We start from the raw sequence: 24,665 nt of genomic DNA on the forward strand, positions 1-24,665 counted from the left end.
TAAATTAGGCACCCACTCCAATAATACCAGTACATAAAATTATTGCCCCTGAACAAAGACTTAGAATGCCTTCTAGCTATAATAAACAGCAAATAGCACCCCCCCTTTCTCTTCACCCCCTCCCCCACATAATGTCATACCACTATATAACTTTTCCTCAAATCCCAGGAACTAGGAGCACCATGTTTTTACCATGGCTTGGTTTCCAGGCCTGCAGTTTAAGCCTCTAACCTTCCCAGATAGTAAATATTTCCAGCAATAGTTAGAAGGTAGCCGCACTGCACTATTTATTTTACAGCTCATTGTTTAGGAAAACAACATTATGGAGATTGAAATCATTGTCCCATCCAGAAATCATACTACTGAGGCTGCATACAATAATAAATTGAAAGTTCCATATCTAGGGCCAAAACTAGGAGGAAGATCCCATTGAACATAGAATTGAACATTGAACTCAAGGTACTTTCTTATGTAGTCTTACATGAAGAAGGTAATCATGTTGCAAGTGAGTACTCATCAGGACAGCATTTCTATGGATCAGCTGCTGACGAGGCATTTTATCCGTGTCATCATTGAAGGTTGCTGCTTTAGCTACATTTATTTGCTAAACTGAGATATAAAAACCTAGCTGTCTGAGTGCATAGTTCTGTAACTAACGTGAAGCAGGAAGTCTCTGCGGTGGGACCTTGGGACTTAGGTTTGCACCCAGAATTTTTCCATTTCTGATGTTTACCAATTTTACCCATATCATTGTGGGATAAGTACTCGGTGTATGACTGTTGCATCCTCGCAAGGAAGGAGAGAAAATCCAAGGGTGAGTCACTCTGTATTGCTGTTACATACTACCTAGCAGTCTGTTTTGGAGTAGCATTGGGAAGCCTTGGAAAAAGGTGTTCCACCGGCTCAGTTAGCTGGGATGGCATGTGATGCACAGCAACCAATTGGGGAAGAAGAGGTGAAATTAACATGAAAGTGTGTCAACTTCAGAAAAGCCCTTCAAAAGCAAACCTGTGCAGCGAACCTCGTAACATTTATTAAACTGGAATGTTCGTACCTAACCACAAATGGGGAACCTATGGTTTAACAGAGTAGTTCTAACTTTCCAATCAAATACGTCCTCATTCCTAAAGTCCAGTATTCTGGGAGAACTACCCCAGAATGTGAAAGAGGAACTACCTTGCATATGTGGAAGAACAACAATTTTTGAAAAAGGAATATTTAGCCATTCATTGAAGTTTACTAAAATTAAAATATTCCTCCTCTGCAGGTCTTGATCTGGACTCTAGAACAAATTCTGCAATGGAATCCATTTCTGCTCTGTTGCATTTCATTCATTTTACCTAGTTCGGAAACATTTTGTCCTACAAACATTTGAACTGAACAGGCTCAAGACTCAAAAAAAAGAAGTAAAGCAGTGTGCAAGTTCAGTGTTCTGTGCAACTGTGAGCCAAGTTTGAAACTCTTATTTTGTTCTAACTAAGCATATTCTCACCTTCACAAAATTGGCCTCCTCCCACTGAAACCCTATTTGTGTATTTATTACCGCAGAACTCAACTTCTCCAATGCCCTCCTCGCCAGCCCCTCGAATTTCACCCTTCACAAACTTCAACTCATCCAAAATTCCACCACCAGCATCCTATCTTGTACTAAGTCTTCCAATCATCGCTGTCCCCACTGACCTCCATTGACTCCCTTCTCCTTAATACACCAAATTCAAAATTCTTATCCTCAATGACACATTCCTCCATGGTTTGGCCTTGCTCTAGTCCTTCACTGTCGCACTCTGCAGTCCTCTGACTCTGACCACCTGTACTCCTTCCACCCCATAAAACAAAACTTAATACATTTCTGGCTGAATTAGTTGGAATCATTTCATACACATGGTTAGCTTGAGCACCAGTTTTTTAAAAAAATCCTTAAACTGCTGCTTTAAAATGAAAAACAATGATTTATAGCCCAGATGTGTTTTGCCATTTTGTAAATTGCAGTACATATGTTCTGTACATTATTACTCTTCGTAATGAATACACTACTTCCATCCCTGTCGTCATGAAAATGGAGATTTATGTAACTGCTCCTGTTACATGCCGTGCATTCTGCTGTTGCTATGTATACTCCTTCCCAGCTGTTCCCACATTAACTTTTCCCACATTCCTTTTGAGCTTCAGTTGAGTGAATATTTTGTCTGGTGTTTGGATTTTTTTTAACCTTTTTTGATTTAATTTTCCTTCACCAGCGCAACGAATATCTCATGTTTATAAATGTATCTCTCAAAACAACCAGCCTGAGGCTTTGATAGTCATTTACATTTTCTGATATTGAGGAAGTGACTTTCAAAATTGATACTTTTGTGTTTGGTTTCAGTTCAGCTATTTTTTAAGTCGAGAAACCAAGGTGAACGGTCATAGTGCAGGACATTACCAACTTTGAACCCAGCCTCACTTTTACTCATTTCAATCAGGAAGCCATGATTCGGTGACATCACAATTGAGTTTTAAAGAAATAGAGTTTTAAAAACTAGATTGTAGGAAGAAGGAAAGGCAGGAAAGCAAGAAGCTCCCCTTTTTGAGGTCTTTGGAAAGAATGACTTGGAATGGGAGAATGTGCAGTGAGTCTTAATTTTAACAGTGAGGATGTAGAAAGGAGGAAGAATATCTAAACTGGCATATTTGGAGATTACAAAGAACAAGATAAGAGCAGGGACCATAGTAACATCTAGAGAAACAAAAAAGGTTGCAATACAATGAATAGGATAACAAGCTTTTGCTATATGGATAAAATCTTATTTCAGATGGATTTTCCTATATTCTATTACTCCTCAGCATTGCCACAGTGACTCCAGTCATTGAATAGAAAGGTTCCTAACTGCCACCAACTGCGTCTAAGTTCTCCCACCAAATTCTTGGAAACAAGAAATTTAAAACAATGCAAATTCTCAGAACAGTTTATTAATTTATACTTTAATCCAAGATAATGTTACAAGTAAATTACCACTTCCACCAGTATGCAAATATAACAGATTAAACTCAGAACTATACTTTGTGCTTAGAAAACCATTCTTTGTATTCAGAAAAGTTCCAATATAACCTTAGCTCTAAACTGCTGAATGTGTGCAACATATTGGTATTCGAAAACTGAGCACCATTTAATTACCTATTTTCCAATTTAACTTATTCCAGGTGTAATGCATATAATTCTGTCTACTAGATGTAGCAAAGGGGATGATACATTTAGGTTTTATTACTTTTAGTAAACACATTTTTTATTTTTTTACTGTATTAAAACACAAAAGTAAATTTGCTTTGTCTTCTCCCACCTTAAAACTAATTTTAAGATGACAATTTTCAAACTGTAAATTAGTGGCAAAATAATATTTTAATTATTAAAATGTATTGCATGCAACAGAGAGCATAAGAAATGAGGCTTTTGAATAAATTTTAAACTGAGGCTATAGAAACATCCAGGGATTTTTTTTTGGATACAAACATTAAGTGGGGTAATACTGTAGCCAAACTCAAAATTATCTTCCCAATTCTCCACCATATCTTTGATATAGAGCTATATCACAAAAAATGAGTTAAGTGAGAGAACATACAGAAAATAAGTAGCTATTCCTTCTGTAATTTGCCAGATTTAAAATCTTAATACTTGAAGGAAAACAATTTACATTATTGATGGTCTCCTGTCCCAATGCAGCAAGAGTCTGGTTTGAAAAATTATTTTTAATATTGCCCATTACAAGGCCATCTTTGGAACACATATTGAAGTGTATTTAAAGATGTTTTACAGTGGTTCTTTATTAGTGAGGGAGCCATAAACATTGTATAATATGTCACCGGAGTGCATGAGAGGTAGTTGATTCGTCAAAGGCATCCACATCCTCAAAAATGGGATAGCCTGCAGGCGCTGTTTCTCACCAATGGTTCCAAGTAGCTGCCTGTGCATGGCAGTTATGTACACCCTGATTAAATTAGATGAGGCAGCTGATTGGTATAACATATAATGATGACAGCAGCAGAGAGCCTTTATAAATGAAAGCAATGTTGTTTGTTCAGGAGAGGATAACCACATGCTGAGTATTAAGCATTGACCCATCTCAATTTTGGCTAACTCACTTACACTTTTTATCCAATGCCAACCTCCTAATGATATAAGGATGAAAATCACACACTGGTACAAAAGTTCCCCTGGGGAATCTTCCACACTGTTTTTCATTTGCAAGAGAAATTAAATCTAATTTGACCCTTTTTAGCTAGGGGAGTGTTGATTCTTCTTGGCAGATTTTTAGTGTATTTATAGACTACATCTAGATTAGCATCATGGCTATTTCGCACTTTCCCTCAAAATAGTTTTTATCTAGCAGCTGATCTATTTTTCTCATCTAAGAGCAACCATCTTTTAAGCATCACTCCAACATACTTGAGTAAATAGTGTTTAAATGCACCAATAATCAAATGACAATATTGCCAATCTTTAAAACTGTTGCTAGCCAAGCTTGGCTACTGCAAAATGTTGCTATAATCTGATTCCTGGAAACTACCAACCAATTGATTTGTAAGAATGAATATACCAAACCTTGAAGTCTGAAGCAGCATTAGTCATTTTTAGTAGTGCGCACTGAGACCGAGGTCTATAAATTTAAACATCTGCATAATTATTTTTGTACATTTGTGGAGAAAACACTGTTAATGGCCAGTAACCAAAGTTAGCTTTTGTTCAAAATGATAATTACATTCCTGACTTAACCATGTATATATTTTTTAACATCTCACTTCTTAGCATTACTGCACTCATAAGATAATGTATCTTCTCTTTATTCATCATTCCAGTTAGTGTATTGGTTATGTTACTGGACTAGTAATCCAGTCGTGAATTCAATCATGGCAGTTTGAAAATTTGAATTCAGTTTTAAAAGTATGGAAATAAAAAGCTCAGTAAAGGTGACCATGAAGCTGTCAGATTGTCATAAAAACTCAACTAGCTCAATAATATCCTTGAGGGAAGGAAACCAACCGTCCTCACCTGGTCTCGCTGAGATGTGACTCCAGTCCCACACCATGGTTGACCCTTAACTGCTCTTTGAGGTAGCCTATCAAACCGCTACAAAGAATAGATGGTATGCACCAGTTCAAGAAGATGGCCTTCCACCACTTTCTTAGGGCCGTTAGAGATGGGCAATAAATTCCTAAGAATTAATTTTAAAAATTCAAATTATACATGTTAATTAATTGATTTGAAAGAGAAAATACATTATACATTTAAATCTCTCTCTTTTAGGTTCCAGAACTTTTGTACAAAGTCTTACATCACCTTTGAGCTCACCGACCTCCACTGGCTCTGTGTCCTCCAATATATTGACATCAAAATCCTTGTTATAGAACAGTTACAGCACAGAAGGAGATTCGGCCCATCGAGCCCGTGCCGGTTCTTTGTAAGAGCAATCCAGTTAGTCCCATTCCCCTGCTCTTTTCCCGTAGTCCTGAAGATTTTTTTCCCTTCAAGTATTTATCCAATTCCTTTTTGAAAGCCACGATTGAATCTGCTTCCACCACCTTTTCAGGCAGGGTATTCCAGATCATAACTACTCACTGCGTAAAAAAGTTTTCCTCATGTTGTCTTTGGTTCTTTTGCCAAATACCTTAAATCTGTGTTCTCTGGTTCTTGACCCTTTTGCCAATGGGAACGGTTTCTCGTTATTTACTTTATCTAAACCCTTCATGATTTTGAACACTTCTATCAAATCTCCTCTTAACCTTCTTTACCCTAAAGAGAACAATCCCAGCTTCTCCAGTCTGTCCACATATCTGAAGTCCCTCATCCCTGGAACCATTCTAGTAAATCTTTCCTGCACCCTCTCAAAGGCTTTCACATCCTTCCTAAAGTGCGGTGCCCAGAATTGGACGCAATACTCCAGCTGTGGCTGAACCAGTGTTTTATAAAGGTTCAACATAACTTCCTTGCTTTTGTACTCTCTGCCTCTGTTTATAAACCCCAGGGTCCTGTATGCTTTTCTAACTGCTTTCAGAACCTGTCCTGCCACTTTCAAAAATCATATGATTAGGCAGAGTCAACACGGTTTAATGAAAGGGAAATGGTGCTTGATAAATCTATTCGTTTTTTGAGGGTGTAACTAGCAGGGTAGATAAGGGGAACCAGTGGATGTAGTATGTTTGGATTTTCAAAAGGCATTCAGTAAAGTGCCACATAAGAGGTTGTTTTACAAGATTAAGGCTCATAGGATTGGCGATAATATATTATCCTGGATTGAGGATTGGTTAATGGACAGAAAACAGAGAGTAGGAATAAACGGATCGTTTTTGGGCTGGCCGGTTGTAACCAGTGAATGCCGCAGGGATCAGTGCTTGGGCCTCAGCTATTTACAATCTATATTAATGTATCCAGGTTTGCTGACGATACAAAGCTAAGTGGGAAAGTAAGCTGTGAGGAGGACACAAAGAGTCTGCAAAGGGATATAGATAGGTTAAGTGATTGGGCAAGAAGGTGGCAGATGGAGTATAATGTGGGGAAATGTGAAGTTATTCACTTTGGTAGGAAAATGGAATATTTTTTAAATGGTGAGAAACTATTAAATAGTGGCATTCAGAGGGATTTGGGCGTCCTTGTACACGAAACACACAGTTATTATACTACTACAATTACAAACAATTAGGAAGGCAAATGGTATGTTGGCCTTTATTGTAAGGGGGTTGGAGTATAAGAGTAAGGAAGTCTTGCTGCAATTGTACAGGGCTTTGGTGAGACCTCACCTGGAGTACTGTTTACAGTTTTGGTCCCCTTACCTAAGGAAGGATATACTTGCCTCAGAGGGGGTGCAATGAAGATTCACTTGATTGATTCCTGGGATGAGAGGGTTGTCCTATGAGGAGAGATTGAGTAGAACGGGCCTATACTCTCTGGAGTTTAGAAGAATGAGACATGATCTCATTGAAACATATAAGATGCTAAGAGGGCTTGACGGGTAGATGCTGAGAGGTTGTTTTCCCTGGCTAGAGAGTCTAGAACTTGGGGGCATAGTCTCAGGATAAAGGGTTGGACATTTAGTCCTTAGCTGAGGAGAAATTTCATCACTCAGAGCATTGTGAATCTTTGGAATTCTTTACTCCAGAGGGCTGTGGATGCTCAGCCGTTGAGTATATTCAAGACTGAGATTGATAGATTTTTGGACTCTAAGGAAATCATGGGATTTGGGGATTGGGCGGGAAAGTGGAGTTGAGGACGAAGATCAGCCATGATCTTACTGAACGGCGGAGCAGGTTCGAGGGGCCGTATGGCATACTCCGGCTCCTATTTGGGTTGAGAGAAGGTTTGATTAGTTGCGAGGAGATTTGATAGAGGTATTCAAAATCAAGTATCTAGACAGAGTAGATAGAGAGGAACTGTTCCCATTGGCGGAAGGGTCAAGAACCAGAGAACATAGATTTAAGGTGATTGGCAAAAGAACCAAAGGTGACATGAGGAAAAACTTTTGTACATAGCGAGTGGTTAGGATCTGAAATGCACTGCCAGAGGGGATGGTGGATGCAGATTCAATCATGGCCTTCAAAAGGGAACTGGATAAATACTTGCAAGGAAAATATTTGCAGGGCTACAGGAAAAGGGCGGGGGAGTTGTACTAGCTGGATTGCTCTTGCATAGAGCAGGCGTGGGCTGAATGGCCTCCTTCCATGCTGTAACTTTTCTATGATTCTATTTCTTAAATGTATATATACCTCTAGGTCACTCTGTTCCTGCACCCCCTTTAGAATTGTACCATTTAGTTTATATTGCCTCTCCTCGTTCTTCCTGCCAAAATGTATCACTTCGCACTTCTCTGCGGTAAATTTCATCTGCCATGTGTCCGCCCATTCCACCAGCCTGTTTGTCTATCTGTCTTGAAGTCTATCACTATCCTCCTCACTGTTTATTACACTTCCATGTTTTGTGTCATCTGCAAATTTTGAAATTGTGCCCTGTATACCCAAGTCCATGTCATTAATATATATAATATATCTCATTTGCAAATCCCTTCATGACCCAACTCCATGCAAGGGCTATTAGCACCAACTTGGGAGCAGACCATACAACTGCTCTGCTGAAGGTGCCAAACCTAGTGGAGGAAGAAAAGGGATAAAAATGCACCAGGAAAACTTGCCCATATAGCCACCTGGAGGTTTAAAAACCCTGAATGACATGGGTATACTGCATATGCATTAGTCTTGTTTTCAGCCTGTTCATTTTGCATTGAGTATACAGAATCCATCTATGGTGGGATTTGTATTTCATGCAAACTTTAATGAGGGGAAATGTGGGTGCTTTTATATTTTTTGAGAGAGGATCCTTCAGCCAGAAAATAGTTTACCACATCAAGCATATTTGCATTTTGCAGCAGCTACATTAACTCGACTGAGGAATCTGTTGGTAGTGTTCAACAATATTGCTACAATTTAAGGACTCAAAATAAATCAAATTAAAAGCTGTAGGAAGGTGCAAGGTTAAGTATATTCTAAAGCGTATCAGAATTTTTGAAAATGCAACTTTTTTTTGGTACAAGACTGAAACTAGAAAAGCACGTAGCGGGCAGTAAATCACTTCTGTGTGGGTGGCAGATACTGCAATAATTCTTTCCAATTTCTGCCCATGGTACAACACTTGCTTCCGTTCGGAGCTTGGAAGAAAATGATTTAGGCTTCTTTGAGTCAGCAGCAGGAAGTAAATTCTTTTAGACCAAATCAAAAGCAAAATACTGCGGATGCTGGAAATCTGAAATAAAAACAGAAAATGCTGGAAATACTCAGCAAGTCAGACAGCATTTGTGGAGAAAGAAACAGAGTTAACAGGTCGAAGCTTTCATCAGGACTCCAAGAGGGTTATCGACCTGAAATGTTAACTCTTGTTTCTTTCCCCACAGATGCTGCCTGACTTGCTGAGTAAATTATGTTAGGCTTCAACTGAGAATTCAATCTAAGGATTTAACTCACTCAGGGCTAAATATTATATGCTATGTTATAATGGGGAAAAAACATTTAAGAATGAATTTAAATATGTTTTTACTATTCAGCTACTATGGTAACATGCATAAAATTTAACACTTTAAAAATTAATGGTGTTTGCGGAAGAACAGTCATTGCTCAGCTGAGATGACTCACTAAACAATGATTATTTACCCTCAAACACCATCAACCTTTTAGGAACAAGCTTCTTTTTAAAAAAGTTAAAATGTTTCCAATTAATGTGAACTTTAATAAAATCAAATTACTGTCTGGATCAAATTTGATATGATTTCTGATAATCTAAATCTCCCAAAAAAGTAATTTCAGTAGCACTTTTTTGGCCGGCGCAGACACAATGGGCCGAATGGCCTCCTTCTGTGCCATAAAGTTTCTATGATTCACTTTAATCTGACCATATTTTCTATTCAGACAACAACAAACGTTTCGGGGTCCAGAACAAGACAAAAGGATAGTCTCTCCTAACATGCAAGGTGGAAGTAGTTATAAAAATGTAAAATTTTGTGTAGAAACCTTTTTGCCTATTGTCTTACGATCGTTTTTGTTCTGCCCCTCCTGAAAACATTGATGGTTTATTGGTAATAAAAACATTAAGTTACTGGAAGCACTAAGCAGGTCAGACAGCACCTGTGGAGAAAGAGAAAGAGAATTAATGTTTCAGGTCAATGACCATTCCTCAGAACTGGAAAATGTCAAGAGATGGACAGCTTTTTAAGCAAGAGCAGAGGCAGGGAAAGAACAAAAGGGAAAGGTCGGTGGAGGACAGGAGTGATTAAATAACAAAAGGGCTGATGGTGCAAAGGAAAAGGAGGTGATAATGGGTCAAGTACAGAAACAAAGATGGGTCCAGAGGAGGTGTAAATGGTTACAGAATGTCCGAGCAGTGGATAAGTTGTAAAGTTGTTAAAACTTTATATTAAGGCTATAAAGTGCCTTGTGTACAGTTCTACAGGCCCCAGGAATTCCAGTACCTTACACCTGACCATTCTTCATGTGAGAGCCTTGACAATGAGACATAGCAGGCTGTTCAACTGGGAGGGGAGCATTAGAGCCAAGCCTAATCCTGTTCTGTCGAAGGTTCAACAACCTGAAACGTCAACTCTGTTTCTTTCTCCACAGATATTGCCTGACTTGCTGGGTTTTTCCAGCATTTTCTGTTTTTATTTCTGATCCTGTTCTCACCTGATGCTTGTAAAGGAGTCTTACAACACCAGTCAGGAATAAGAAGCAGTCCAATTTGCCCCTCCTTAATGCAGAAGTGCTGAGGCCACTTGTAGTGCCCCTGTTTCCGCTCCAGTTCAACAACTCAACATAAACTGCACATTGAACCTGAGAATGTTACGGCTCAGCCATTCACTGGATAAGCTCACTGAACATTGAGAGAGCTACTAATTACCGTTCAACAACCGTAGTAGGTGAAGCCAAGTTTCTTGGTCGCTCCAATGCCAGTCACATTCCTAGATGTTCAACCAACCCCGTTAAAGCTCACCAGAATAAATTGTCCCCTAATTATTAATAATTTCTTTTTCGTCCAGCAATAGACGTTAATAGATGTAAGCTGTTAATTATGTGCAAGTGCTCTAACACTTAAGATTTGCTCAGTCATAAATAATTAACAACTCCATTTTTTTAAATTGAAGTTATGACAATGGTTTTGAAGTCTATATAAGGGAAAATCTCATCATGGTCTATTTTCTTACAGCAATAGAAAACGGATGTCTGTGATTGTCCGTATGCCATCAGGAAAGCTGCGACTTTACTGTAAAGGAGCGGTAAGACTTTCTTCCACTAATCTTAGTTATTATTTAATGCTGTTTTCATGAACTTGGATTTTGCTAAACTTGGATCGTACCCAGTGTCTTCACCTTATCCTCCACTCCCCCTTTCCTGTCTGTAGATCTTAAGTGGAATATAATCACATAAGTCAAAAGTCATTGACTGCATTTTTTTGGTAAAACAAGGCTGAATATACTGTACAGATATTAAATATAGAAAATTCCTTGTCTATTTTTCATTCTATGGAGCAAACTGCAGAGTATAAACATGTACCAGTATACTTGTATCCAATCGATATAAAGTATTTGCAAATTTTTCACCACTTCATGACCTTTTAAAGTCTTATTTTTGGTATGAATAAGATATTTTGTCAATAATGGATAAACTTATCATTCAGATTTTTGTTACTATATTTCAGTAAATGTATTTTATTTCTTCCACTGCTCTTTTACAAAGTAATTTTCTCCATGACCACCTTCCCAATAAGTAAATAGTCTTCAATTACACCAATTCGGTGTCAGTATTTCTTTGTAATATCTTTTGATGCATGAAGAAAAGCACATCTGCAATGAATCCCACCTCTTCATTAATTTTTTTAAATGACCATCCAAGTAATTATTAATATCATTGTCACTATTTCTGATTTATTTTTAAAGTAATTTTAACTTTTTTTGTTGCTGTCTGGGAAATAATGCAGCTCAACAATCTGTATCTATCTTCACCTTACCCCTGGGTCTTCACCTTACCCCTGGGTCTTCACCTTACCCCTGGGTCTTCACCTTACCCCTGGGTCTTCACCTTACCCCTGGGTCTTCACCTTACCCCTGGGTCTTCACCTTACCCCGGTGCCCCTGGGTCTTCACCTTATCCCTGGGTCTTCACCTTACCCCGGTGCCCCTGGGTCTTCACCTTACCCCCGGTGCCCCTCGGTCTTCACCTTACCCCCGGTGCCCCTGGGTCTTCACCTTACCCCGGTGCCCCTGGGTCTTCACCTTACCCCGGTGCCCCTGGGTCTTCACCTTACCCCGGTGCCCCTGGGTCTTCACCTTACCCCGGTGCCCCTGGGTCTTCACCTTACCCCGGTGCCCCTGGGTCTTCACCTTACCCCGGTGCCCCTGGGTCTTCACCTTACCCCGGTGCCCCTGGGTCTTCACCTTACCCCGGTGCCCCTGGGTCTTCACCTTACCCCGGTGCCCCTGGGTCTTCACCTTACCCCGGTGCCTCTGGGTCTTCACCTTACCCCGGTGCCTCTGGGTCTTCACCTTACCCCGGTGCCCCTGGGTCTTCACCTTACCTCGGTGCCCCTGGGTCTTCACCTTACCCCGGTGCCCCTGGGTCTTCACCTTACCCCGGTGCCCCTCGGTCTTCACCTTACCCCGGTGCCCCTGGGTCTTCACCTTACCCCGGTGCCCCTGGGTCTTCACCTTACCCCGGTGCCCCTGGGTCTTCACCTTACCCCGGTGCCCCTGGGTCTTCACCTTACCCCGGTGCCCCTGGGTCTTCACCTTACCCCTGGGTCTTCACCTTACCCCGGTGCCCCTGGGTCTTCACCTTACCCCTGGGTCTTCACCTTACCCCGGTGCCCCTGGGTCTTCACCTTACCCCGGTGCCCCTGGGTCTTCACCTTACCCCGGTGCCCCTGGGTCTTCACCTTACCCCGGTGCCCCTGGGTCTTCACCTTACCCCGGTGCCCCTGGGTCTTCACCTTACCCCGGTGCCCCTGGGTCTTCACCTTACCCCTGGGTCTTCACCTTACCCCTGGGTCTTCACCTTACCCCTGGGTCTTCACCTTACCCCGGTGCCCCTGGGTCTTCACCTTACCCCTGGGTCTTCACCTTACCCCTGGGTCTTCACCTTACCCCGGTGCCCCTGGGTCTTCACCTTACCCCGGTGCCCCTGGGTCTTCACCTTACCCCGGTGCCCCTGGGTCTTCACCTTACCCCGGTGCCCCTGGGTCTTCACCTTACTCCGGTGCCCCTCGGTCTTCACCTTACCCCGGTGCCCCTGGGTCTTCACCTTACCCCGGTGCCTCTGGGTCTTCACCTTACCCCGGTGCCCCTGGGTCTTCACCTTACTCGGGTGCCCCTCGGTCTTCACCTTACCCCGGTGCCCCTGGGTCTTCACCTTACCCCGGTGCCTCTGGGTCTTCACCTTACCCCGGTGCCCCTCGGTCTTCACCTTACCCCGGTGCCCCTGGGTCTTCACCTTACCCCGGTGCCCCTGGGTCTTCACCTTACCCCGGTGCCCCTGGGTCTTCACCTTACCCCGGTGCCCCTGGGTCTTCACCTTACCCCGGTGCCCCTGGGTCTTCACCTTACCCCGGTGCCCCTGGGTCTTCACCTTACCCCGGTGCCCCTGGGTCTTCACCTTACCCCGGTGCCCCTGGGTCTTCACCTTACCCCGGTGCCCCTGGGTCTTCACCTTACCCCGGTGCCCCTGGGTCTTCACCTTACCCCGGTGCCCCTCGGTCTTCACCTTACCCCGGTGCCCCTGGGTCTTCACCTTACCCCGGTGCCCCTGGGTCTTCACCTTACCCCGGTGCCCCTGGGTCTTCACCTTACCCCGGTGCCCCTGGGTCTTCACCTTACCCCTGGGTCTTCACCTTACCCCTGGGTCTTCACCTTACCCCTGGGTCTTCACCTTACCCCTGGGTCTTCACCTTACCCCTGGGTCTTCACCTTACCCCTGGGTCTGCACCTTACCCCGGTGCCCCTGGGTCTTCACCTTACCCCGGTGCCTCTGGGTCTTCGCCTTACCCCGGTGCCCCTGGGTCTTCACCTTACCCCTGGGTCTTCACCTTACCCCGGTGCCCCTGGGTCTTCACCTTACCCCGGTGCCCCTGGGTCTTCACCTTACCCCGGTGCCCCTGGGTCTTCACCTTACCCCGGTGCCCCTGGGTCTTCACCTTACCCCCGGTGCCCCTGGGTCTTCACCTTACCCCGGTGCCCCTGGGTCTTCACCTTACCCCGGTGCCCCTGGGTCTTCACCTTACCCCGGTGCCCCTGGGTCTTCACCTTACCCCGGTGCCCCTGGGTCTTCACCTTACCCCGGTGCCCCTCGGTCTTCACCTTACCCCGGTGCCCCTCGGTCTTCACAAAGATTCTAGAAGCTCATGTGAAGGCTCATGTGTAAAATACAAAATCCAGTTCAGTTCAGGAGTGGCAAGTTCCGAAGTACCAGAGAGAATATCTAAGGCAGACTGAAACTTGTAACAGTTGGGAACACATACAGGAGTCGATTTTTACTTCTAGGCGGGAACATGGCCTATCGAGTGGCTGGCCTGCCCATGAGCGGCAGCAGTAGGCTCTGCTGATTTTAATGGTCGGGCCTCATTGACATGCCACTGGCCGACTTCCTGACCAAAATGGCGTGGAAGTCGGCGGGAAGCGGCAGTCCAGCAGTTAACGTCGGACGGCTCGACCACCCCCAGGGGAACGGACCCCAGCGCAAGGCAAGTGCATTGGAGGGCATGTCTCTCTCTACCAAGTGCTGCTGAAGGTGAGCATGTACAGCTGAGGATTTTCAAAGGAGCAGCTCAACAAGAATTGCCACATCCTTGGTTGGAACAGTCCCTGCTGCAAGCAGTCAAGTTCCATACTTAAAGTAGTTCCAGGTAATAGACCAGCAGTTGGGACTGCAACATCCCTGTAGGACATTATATAATGACCATATATAGAATTTGAAGTATTGTAATGTGTAAGTTAAGTGATGTTGAAATTGTATTTTAGAACATGATTTTATTTTGCAGGATACTGTTATTTATGAGCGGTTGTCTGAGAGTTCAAGATACAAGGACATTACTTTGAAGCATTTAGAGCAGTTTGCTACAGAAGGTTTGTATTTTACAGTGTGTATCAGATTGTTTTTCAATGAAGGCCTAATGTTTTTAAACAGTGGCCTGGAGTTTCCATTTGGTTTCGGCCCGGATAATCAGTGTAATCTGGGTGGAATGGACTGAAAAAGCTCAAAAATAATCGCAGAATTTAAAATGTGAGTTACGCCCATAACCATTTACGCTCGAATTTCTGCTATCTTTTATGCTAGTTCAAAAGTTAATTTGTACAAGCAGTCCCACCCACAAAACTGGCCACGGTCCCAGTTTGGCATGGCAATTTTCTGCCGATTGCAGCCATTTGTGGGTGTTCGTCACATTGCGCCCAGAATTTCAGGCGCACTGGCACCCGTGGTCACATTAATCCATAGTTAATGACCTGCAACTTCCATGACCAGCAGTCAATTGAAGCCTCACTCAGGTCTGTTTCTCATACTGATGCTACAATTACATTAAATTACTTTAAATTCAGTTTAAATAAGTTCAAATTCAGTCAGTTATCTGCCCTTGGTACATAAGACCTTTGACAAGCAGGCAATTGAAATCACTGGCCTGCTTCTTCAACTGCAGCAATTACTTGAACATATTTTCATTAATCTTGAGGCCCCGATGGCCCTGTTCCGGTCAGTAATCGACTATGCTGGTCAATTGCGCTGAGTCAGGGGAGATTTTATGTTCGGGCTTACGCAAATGAATTTGAGCGGAAACTTGGGCGTAACTCCATCTCAGCAAAACCGGCGCAGTTTCCAGCGCATTCTGGGCACAGTTTACCAATTTATGTCCCTAGCAGAAACTCCAGGCCACAATTTATTTGGTCATTATGTACAATGGATGGTAGTAGTGTAATTTTGTTCTGTTTACTTTGACAATATAGATATCATTACAGTTCCTCACTGTTCTAAATTTCTTACCTTTATAATTATGTATTTAATAGCTTTAGTTTTGCGGTGTATACACGCCACAAGTTTACTGTCTATGCAAAGCGGTTTCGGGGTGTTAGGGCCTGAATTGAACCTGAAACAAAGCGGAGTCAGGCTGTCTCCTCCAGGGCATCTCATTGCTCTTTTCCAGGTGCCATATCAGGCCCTAGTATAGTTACAGTGTGAGTGCACCATTAGGCCTAGGTTTTTCGACAGTAATGCCAGTGGTGACCCATTAAAACAAATGATCTATCATTTGTTATGTGCAGAAAACCAAGGTCTTGATGTAGTTGAAAGCAATTTCAGACACACAAACCACAAATCTAAAACCGTGCACCTGTTTCTACTGTAAAATGTAACGAATCTGTAAATTAACTGTGCATAGTGCGGTTAAACCACAATACCAACTGAATTCCAGCCATGTGTTCCACTTCATAAAGACCAAAGCTAATTTGTGCCCTGATCTTTGAGCGACTGTTGGAAAGATTCATAAAAGTAAAAATGCAAGGTAACATCAGACAGACTAAATAATTGGACTGTTGCCAGTTTCAAATCCAAGCAGATTGAATTTAGTATTTTGGATTTAATAAAAATAAACTAAAAATGTGAACTTATAATTATAAAATATAATTTACTGGAATGAAGTATTGATGGTAAAATCAGTGTGCAAGACATCCATTTCAGCAACATGTTAAAACACTGGTGTGCATAATCTTAAACACACAAATTATTGCTTTTGGAAGCAGAAGGCTATTGGATTATCAGAGAAGGTGTTTGTATACAACCACAAAATAAACCCAGTCTAACTGATATATACAATAATTAATGAATATAATCATCTACAGACTGAATAATTGGTAAAACAGCTGATATTCAAACTTTTTCACTATGGCCCTATAAATCTGCATTTGCAGTGCTGTTTGGAATGCAAAGGCAACACAAAGCAATTTGAGGGCTCATAAATGTTGATGGGACCAGTTTCCTCATAGTTTCGATCCCCTGAAGTTTCTGGTCCAAGTGGGAAGTTCTAGTTGTTACGCCTGCCCATTCACTGCCGCGGACGTGCTGATGCGTTAGTTGGTTTAAGGAGTTAGAGTTCTTGGGCTGTGCACCACATATGCATCTAATGATGTGCAATGAATTGAGGCACAGCCTTCTCGGCAGCTTTCCCAACCATCAGAAGTGAACTTTATAAAGATACCTACGGCATTGAAAAATTTTGTCCATTTCTCACGTTTGTCTGCATCTTTGGAGAATTCTTTTCGGGGGTGTGGTGGGGAGTGGTTGGGGATGTATTTCAAAATGCCAGAATGAGGGTCTCTCTGGTCGCCAGCCCATTTTGTCCTCCACCCACAGTACAAGGATATGATTGAGCAGCATAAGTTTCTCGGTGAGCATTTCTTTGTTTGCTATCCTGATGGAGGATTGTAACAGAGTCGGATGCGATACCAAATGTCAATCAATGTCTCATTTACTAATAGTTAAATCAAACATGTTAAAGTATCAAATATTAGACATCAAAGATCAAACACTATTACCCTGTTTGATCCCTGGGCAGAGTTTGTAATTAAGTAGGCCACATGGCCGTTTCGAGTTTTCCGACAGTGAGGCAGTCTTCTGATAGTCAGGTGTTCTTCTGACAGCTGGGTGACTTCGCTCATTCCTCTGCGCTGAGCTCAAAGACATTGAGTTTTTATGTCCTCCATCCCTGGTAGGAACCTCACATCGTATATGAAACAATATTCATAAGACCCTGATAGATTAACAAAGTTGTTTTTCAAGGTGGCCAGTTTGTTTGACTGCACTCATCTAGCTATCTCGCCATTGTTCTGGTCTTACCGCTATCTTTGGGTCATTATTCCTCTTTTACCACATAGCTGCCTTGCCTCACAAGGGTAACAAGGGTCAGTCACTAGTCAAAATTTAACAGTTTACAATTCAGCAAAATAAGCCACACCCTCTTCAAAATACGGAGCACAGCCTATTTCCAATATTCTTACAGGAGGAGGGGAAGGACATAAGCAGCATCAAAGGAGGATGAGGCCAACCCACTATTTCTCCCCCACAATGAGTTTTTAGGATCTGCAGATCTTGAGGTGCTCTGCCTTCAGCAACTTTGCTTCACTAAGGAAGCCCTGTTCCATTGATGCTTTCCGCTGCTGGTGGTGATACATTTTGAGGACCAGGCTATCAGCTTCCTTATGTCTGTCAATCCACCTCACCCCAGGGATGGCTTGGTAGCTTTTCTTGGAGCACTAGTAACATCAATAGGTGATGGTAGGCATCTGAAAGGAATTCCCAGGTGGTAGCAGACAGTGATGTAATTAGAAGAATAATTGTTAGAAGGACCCTGTAACTTTAGAGGTTGGTGTTACAATGGGACCTGATGCAAGGAGGCTTTGTGACTGGAGTTCCAAACAATGGTTTCAGGTGGAAGAGTTGTAAATCCGTTGAGCCACGGTGCAATAGGAATGAAGACTGGTCGTTCCATTGAAGTGAATGGCATCAGTGAAGGGAATCCAATGATGTCAAAGTGAAAATGGGAAGGTGGCAGTTTTTTTACCTTGGCTGTCCTGGGCAGGTCATCAAAGTTCTTGTTGCACTAATCTGACCTGGGGCTGAGAAAGTTGGCTCTCACTGCCACTGCCATATCTCTCCACATGGCTCCAGTTACTGCTTTGGATGGCTTCCTTGATCTGAGAGCCTGGCAGGCGGTCTCCTCTGTCTGATCTCAAGAAGGATCTGCATCTGTAAAATTCTGGGCTCATATTATTCTGCCATCCTTGTGGGCCACCAGAGAGTGAGGTGTAAGCCATCATGAAGTTTTGAGAAAGCAAAGAATCCTTTGGTTAAACATCAATACAGTTTAACATCTTGACAAAAGCTGGAAGAGAAAGTACCCACCTCTTGTCTGCTATACCTCCAAGAACCTGCTGCCACCTTAATTTACTGCAGACTTTAAAGTGGTGCAACTGTAAGTCCCAAACAGCCAGTGTAACGGGCGCAAACCACAATGCAGAATTTTGAAGCTTATGTGTTTTAGGAAATGTATGAGGCTTAGAATTTCTTATTTTACAAAACTAAATAATTTGCACATATCCAAAATTTTAACCCCCTTCAAAATTTCTGAAATTTGCATAATCTCCTATTTTAAAAATTCAGATTGCCAAATGAATGTCAGTGAGATTAATAGGCAAACAGCATCAAACTCCAGGACCAATCATTGTCCATTTATTCCACAAAAAGCTACTGTGTGCTAAAATTGAATGTGCAAGTACCTATTCAAAGTTCAAATTTGAGGCTTTGCATTGAAGCACATTGGAAGCCATTTAGAGGTTTTGTAACTTGGTGCTATTTTGCAAATGGCCAAAAACACACAGGCTAACCAAAAATCAGTCAGTCTGAACTTGTCTGGCACTAAAGCTACTTTTACACTGTGTGAGACCTACAGTAGTATAGCCATTTCCCAAATCACAGATCCCATGCAGCTTACTACATGCAAAACTGCCAGGATTTTTTTTAAAAACCAGCTGCCAAGAAGACCTCTTGGGCTGATGGTATTAATGAGTCCTGGCAAGCTTACATTCTGCTTGCAGTGGGCTGTGCGAGCCCTGCTCCTGGGGAACCGGCAGCACTACTGTGGATCTTGTGCAATGTGAAAACAGCTTTAAGATGGGAAAGGGTAAAACAGCCTTGATCTGGCAGTATGAAGAAAGTTTCAAAATTTACCCCCACCATCTAGTGGTATGTGAGATGACAGTCTGGGTCATTCATGCTGTGGCTTCATCTCTGTACTTAAGATTTCTCATCTGGTTCTGCCTATTGGCAGGGTTGACTGGCCTGTAATGTTACTTATATCACTTGCTCATTACCATAAATTGGCAGTATTCCAATTGAATGGTATCACCAAGAAGAGAGACTGTTGCCTAGTAATATAACCAAGTTAATAGCATATGTGTTTTTGCTAAAAACAAATTTCTCATCCTTTCAATAAAACTGAAGGGTTTAATGGAAACAAATGAGAATTTTTGGCTATAACTTATGAAGTATTACCCATGACTTTATGGAAACGAATGAGTTTACAATACCGTCCTCTACCTTTTAAGTTTAGATATTGTAGTAGACTCTTCGATTACTATACTCTTCTGAGCAATAGTTTGCTGTGATGGCCCTTGTTTACGGTAAATGCTTACAATCTGTATCTTGTTACATTATAACACACTTAGTTTGTGTTTGAAGGAAAATATAAAATTTAGTAACATCAACTTTTACTGTTTCAGGTTTGAGAACCTTGTGTTTTGCTGTTGCTGAGATTTCAGAAATGATGTACCAAGATTGGTTGGAAGTGCACCAACGTGCTTGTACTGCACTGCAGAACAGGGTACTCAAGCTTGAAGAGAGTTACGAACTGATTGAAAAAGTAAGTATTTCATACACTTTTTTGAGTTCTAACCAAAAGCGCATTATGTAGAGGGTGTTAGGATTCTTCAGTCGGTGAGAGAGCCATAAGCAACTAGTATTTATATTATAGCCATAGGCCACTATAGCTAAAGCATTCAGATTTCATTCAGTGCAACAATAAGAGGTACTGTCAGTAACCTGATACTGTAAATGATCAGTGTTATGAGTTGTGCAACTAAGGTCAAGCTTTGAATATACCTTACTAGCTTTAATCTTTTCATGAAAAATGTTGTTCAAATTCTGTCAACTAAATTAACTCCCTATATTGACTGTAACTTGTCTTACGAGGGCAGGATAATCTGGCCTGCAGAACATTTTCAAAAATGTTATCAGTACCACCCTTGGTCAATCCACAAAAAGAGCCCGGCTCCTCTTTCTGCAACCCCCCCCCCCAACCAAATGTCATTTTCCCTCCCTTCACAGATGATCTGGATCCAATCCTGTCCAGGAGGATATGATTACAGTCCATGGAAGCAGAACTAAGTGCTTTTTAGGATATTATTTACACTTTCCTTCCATGGATTTTGATTCTGCTTGCTAGTTGACTTTTTCAGAGTCTGTAGCCATTTCCCAGTAGGCCATTAAGATGCTTCGCAAGTCCTTGCTGTGCTTCAAATAGCACAGCTGTTAGGGAATCTTCTCTCCTGTTGATCGTGGACTGCCTCACTACTGCAGTGGATGTCCTCATCTTAAGAACATGATCTGGCCTGCTGACTAGCTTGGCTGCCATGACTAGGTTGAGGCTCTGTTGGAAGGTTCTATGTGCCAGCAAAAAACTACTTGGGCTTATCCTGAGGCTGGCACCGAAAAAGCTAACCCCGACCTTGGAGAAGGAAAAGTTGCTATGACTGCAGATTTGTTCAGGACCTTTGTGTCAGAAGCCTGATGGTGGAGCTACCCTTCACATTGAGGGCTGGCACCCCTCGTGATTCACATGAGTCATCCATCAGCTTGCTTCATGATTTCAGAGTGCAAAAGATGACCACATAGCTGGGCTACCAACATATTCATGAGTGTAAGACCAGAAAATAATGGGATTTTATTCCCATTACTTTGTGGTCCCCAAAAAATCAGGACCAAAGCATGTTAAACTTTTTTTTTTTTAAAGTTGTAAATGGTTACTCTATTTCAGATTGTCTAAAACAGTCTGGGTGGTTGATTAGGTGTCGTCAACTTCAATGATGCCTGCATTCACATGGTGATTCAGCCACAGATTGGGAAGGTCCTGAGTTTGAGTTTTGGGGACTGAATTACCAGCACAAGGCAATCACTTCTGCCCGGATGTTTATCCATGTTGCAATCCTTCTTCACTATAGCACTTGCATGTCTATCTTTGGACAACCATTTGGCTCATCAGAGCATCCCATTGAGAAATATCATGGAGAACATCCAAAGTTATTTCTGCCTTTTTAAGACGTCAGAATGTTCACCAACTGTAAGAAATCTTAGTGAGGATCAATTTTTAAGATTCAGGCTACAGCCTGAACTACTATCTCTGACAGCTCACCAAATAATTTACGAGAAGCTAGTTCTTGAGTTGAGACTAGGATATCTTGCTCTTTCGCAACCTTTCACGTTTTTAGCCTCTACTTCTGTAACTTTGGGCACGGAGAGAATCACTGTCATTCCCACCACCTTCTCATTCACTGTGGTTTTCATGGGCTTTAGCATAATTGTCCGTATGGATCCTGCACTGATCTGATCTGACAGTTCTATTTGCAAAAGCCAACAATCATTTTCCACTTTGCTGCTCAAGAGCCATGCATGGAAATTAATTTGTTCATTGTTGGAAGCAATATTTCTCCTTTCTCCCCACTCCCGGGCTCCATGGTTTTTACAAAAGATAAAGGCAGAGAATGCAACAATTAGTCTGATAACTCCATACTTAGTCATATTTCTCTGGGAATCCAGTATTGAGCAGTGTCAATTCATTGTCGCACACAAGGAATGAAACCATCCCAATTTTTGGGTCTGACCACCTATTCATCCATACCAGGCTCGCTCCACATAAATACTTGCTTCACCAAAGTTTGGTCATGCTTCACAAACATCACATGCCGCTGTAAATGGGGAGAGTATAGCAACCCAAATTAAACTTTTAAAAAAAAACCTGTGCATTGTTTGATCTTCCATCCAGATCATCTGTTTACCAGCCAATTTTTTTTTCTCTGTCAGGTAAATGTGTTATTAGTATCAATATATTGTGTCCACTTTGGCTCAGTGGTAGCACTCTCATCTCCTAAGTCAGAAGGTTGTGGGTTCAAGTCCCACACCCAGGACTTGGGCACAAAATCCAGGCTGACTCCAGTGCAGTTCTGAGGGAATGCCGCACTGTCGGAGGTGCTGTCTTTCCGATGAAATGTTAAACAGAGGCCCTGTCTGCCCCCTCAGTTGGACGTAAAAGATCCCATGGCACTATTTTGAGGAAGAGCAGGGCAGTTCTCCCGGTGTCCTGGCCAATATTTATCCCTCAAACAACATCACTAAAACAGATTATCTGGTCATTATCTCATTGATGATTGTGGGACCTTGCTGTGCACAAATTGGCTGCCACATTGCCTACATTACAACAGTGACTACAATTCAAAAAGCTAAAGTGCTTTGAAATGTCCTGAGGTTGTGAAAGGTGCCATATAAATGCAAGCTTTCTTTCTGAGGGGTAAACACTGCTTTAAGTCCAGTTCAAGAATGTAATCTTGTTTCTAATTTATAAAAACAATCTGAGCGTATGTACGTTCTCAACATGTGCCTGTACTTGTATTGAAGTGCATCATTGTTAAGTTAGCAAGAATTGTATTTCTAATCTTTAGTAATTATTCTTGTTAGTTTCACTTTCTTCAAAAATCCCCTTGCAAAAATAGAGAAGGATTTATTTATTTATATTGTATCTAATTTTAGGTATGCTAATTTGTATAATATGAGAATGGGGGAAGAGCAGGGGGAAAAGTGGAGGAGGGTGAGCGTGAGACGAGGGGGACACAACAACAACTTGTAATTATATAGCATCTTTAACGTAGTGAAGTGTCCCAAGGCGCTTCACAGGAGCATTATCAAACAAAATTTGACACTAAGCCACATAAGGAGATATTAGGACAGGTGCCCAAAAGCTTGGTCTAAGATGTAGGTTTTAAGGAGCATCTCAAAAGAGGAGAGAGAGGTTTACAGTGTGAATTCTAGAGCTTAGGGCCTAGGCATCAGAAGGCACAACTGCCAATGGTGAAGCAATGAAAATCGGGGATACGCAAGATGTCAGAATTGGAGGAGCACAGAGATCTGAGGGTTGTAGGGCTAGAGGAGGTTACAGAGATAGGGAGGGGAGAGGAGAGGCCATGGAGGGATTTGAAAACAAGAATGAGAATTTTCAAATAGAGTTATTGCCGGACCGGGAGCCAATGTAGGTCAGCAAGCACAGGGTGATGGGTGATCGGGACTTGTTGTGAGTTACAACACGAGCAGCAGAGTTTTGGATGAACTCTAGTTTATGGAGGGCGGAGTTGGGAGGTCGGCCAGAAGAGCATTGGAATAATCGAATCTAGAGGTAACAAAGGCATGGATGAGGATTTCAGCAGCAGATGAGCTGAGGCAGGGGTGAAGACAGGCGTTGTTACGGAGGTGGAAGTAGGAGGTCTTGGCGATGGAGAGGATATGAGGTCGGAAGCTTAGCTCAGGGTCAGATACGACTCCAAGGTTGCCAACGGTGTGGTTCAGCCTAAGACAATGGACAGGGAGAGGGATGGAGTCGATGACTAGGGAACGGAATTTGTGGTGGGGACCGAAGACAATGGCTTCAGTCTTCCCAATATTTAATTGGAGGAAATTTCTGCTCGTCCAATACCGGACATCTGATAAGCAGCGTGACAAATCGGAGATGGTCAAGAGAAGTGGTGGTTAGGTAGAGCTGTGTGCCGTCACCATACATGTGGAACCTGCCGTTGTGTTTTTGGATGATATTGCCAAGGGGCAGCATGTAAATGAAAAATAGGAGGGGGCCAAGGATCGATCCTTGGAGGGCTTCAGAAGTAGTGGTGTGGGAGCGGGAAGAGAAGCCATTTTAGTAGATTCTCTGGCTGCAACTGGTTAGATAGGAATGGAACCAGGCAAGCACAGTCCTACCCAGCTGGACAACGGAGGAGAGGCGTTGGAGGAGAATGTCAAAGGCTGCAGACAGGTTGAGAAAGATGAGGAGGGATAGTTCACCATGGTCACAACCACATAGGATGTCATTTGTGACTTGGATAAGGGCTGTTTCAATGCTGTGTCAGGGGCGGAAACCTGATTGGAGGGGTTCAAACGTGGAGTTATGGGAAAGATGGGCACGAATTTGGAAGGCGACAGTACGTTCAACACAAGTGGAGGACAGAGAGAAACAGAAGTGAAGGAAAGAGAGAGAATAAGAAACAAATGAAGGGCAGATAGAGACTTTTTTTACCGATTTACCACTATACTTACCTAGATGACCTCGAGACGCTAATGGCATTTGGGGTGTGACCCAAGAAAAGTTTGAGAGCTACTGAATGAGTTAGCTTTTGATATTTTTTAGGTTGGACATGTTTGGGTTGTGTCGCAAGCAAAAGCTTGCTTAAAAATACAAAAATAAAATACTTAAATCCACAGCTTCAGGATTTTGCTTGAATTTAATTAGGTATGCATACCCCTAAGGCACTTCT

At 42.5% G+C, this 24,665-nt stretch overlaps 1 protein-coding gene across 1 annotated transcript in view; it reads left to right on the forward strand.

Annotated features, from left to right (window-relative positions):
* atp8a1 (ATPase phospholipid transporting 8A1) overlaps positions 1–24,665 on the forward strand; it is a 417,286-nt gene that overhangs the window by 231,979 nt on the left and 160,642 nt on the right. The window contains exons 19-21 of the mRNA XM_067988311.1: positions 10,712–10,781; positions 14,534–14,618; positions 19,818–19,957. Coding sequence (XP_067844412.1) covers positions 10,712–10,781; positions 14,534–14,618; positions 19,818–19,957 — 295 coding nt within the window. The remainder of the gene's footprint in view (positions 1–10,711; positions 10,782–14,533; positions 14,619–19,817; positions 19,958–24,665) is intronic.

The sequence above is a fragment of the Heptranchias perlo genome, chromosome 1 (genome assembly GCF_035084215.1).
Source record: "Heptranchias perlo isolate sHepPer1 chromosome 1, sHepPer1.hap1, whole genome shotgun sequence".
Classification (NCBI taxonomy): Eukaryota; Metazoa; Chordata; class Chondrichthyes; order Hexanchiformes; family Hexanchidae; genus Heptranchias; species Heptranchias perlo.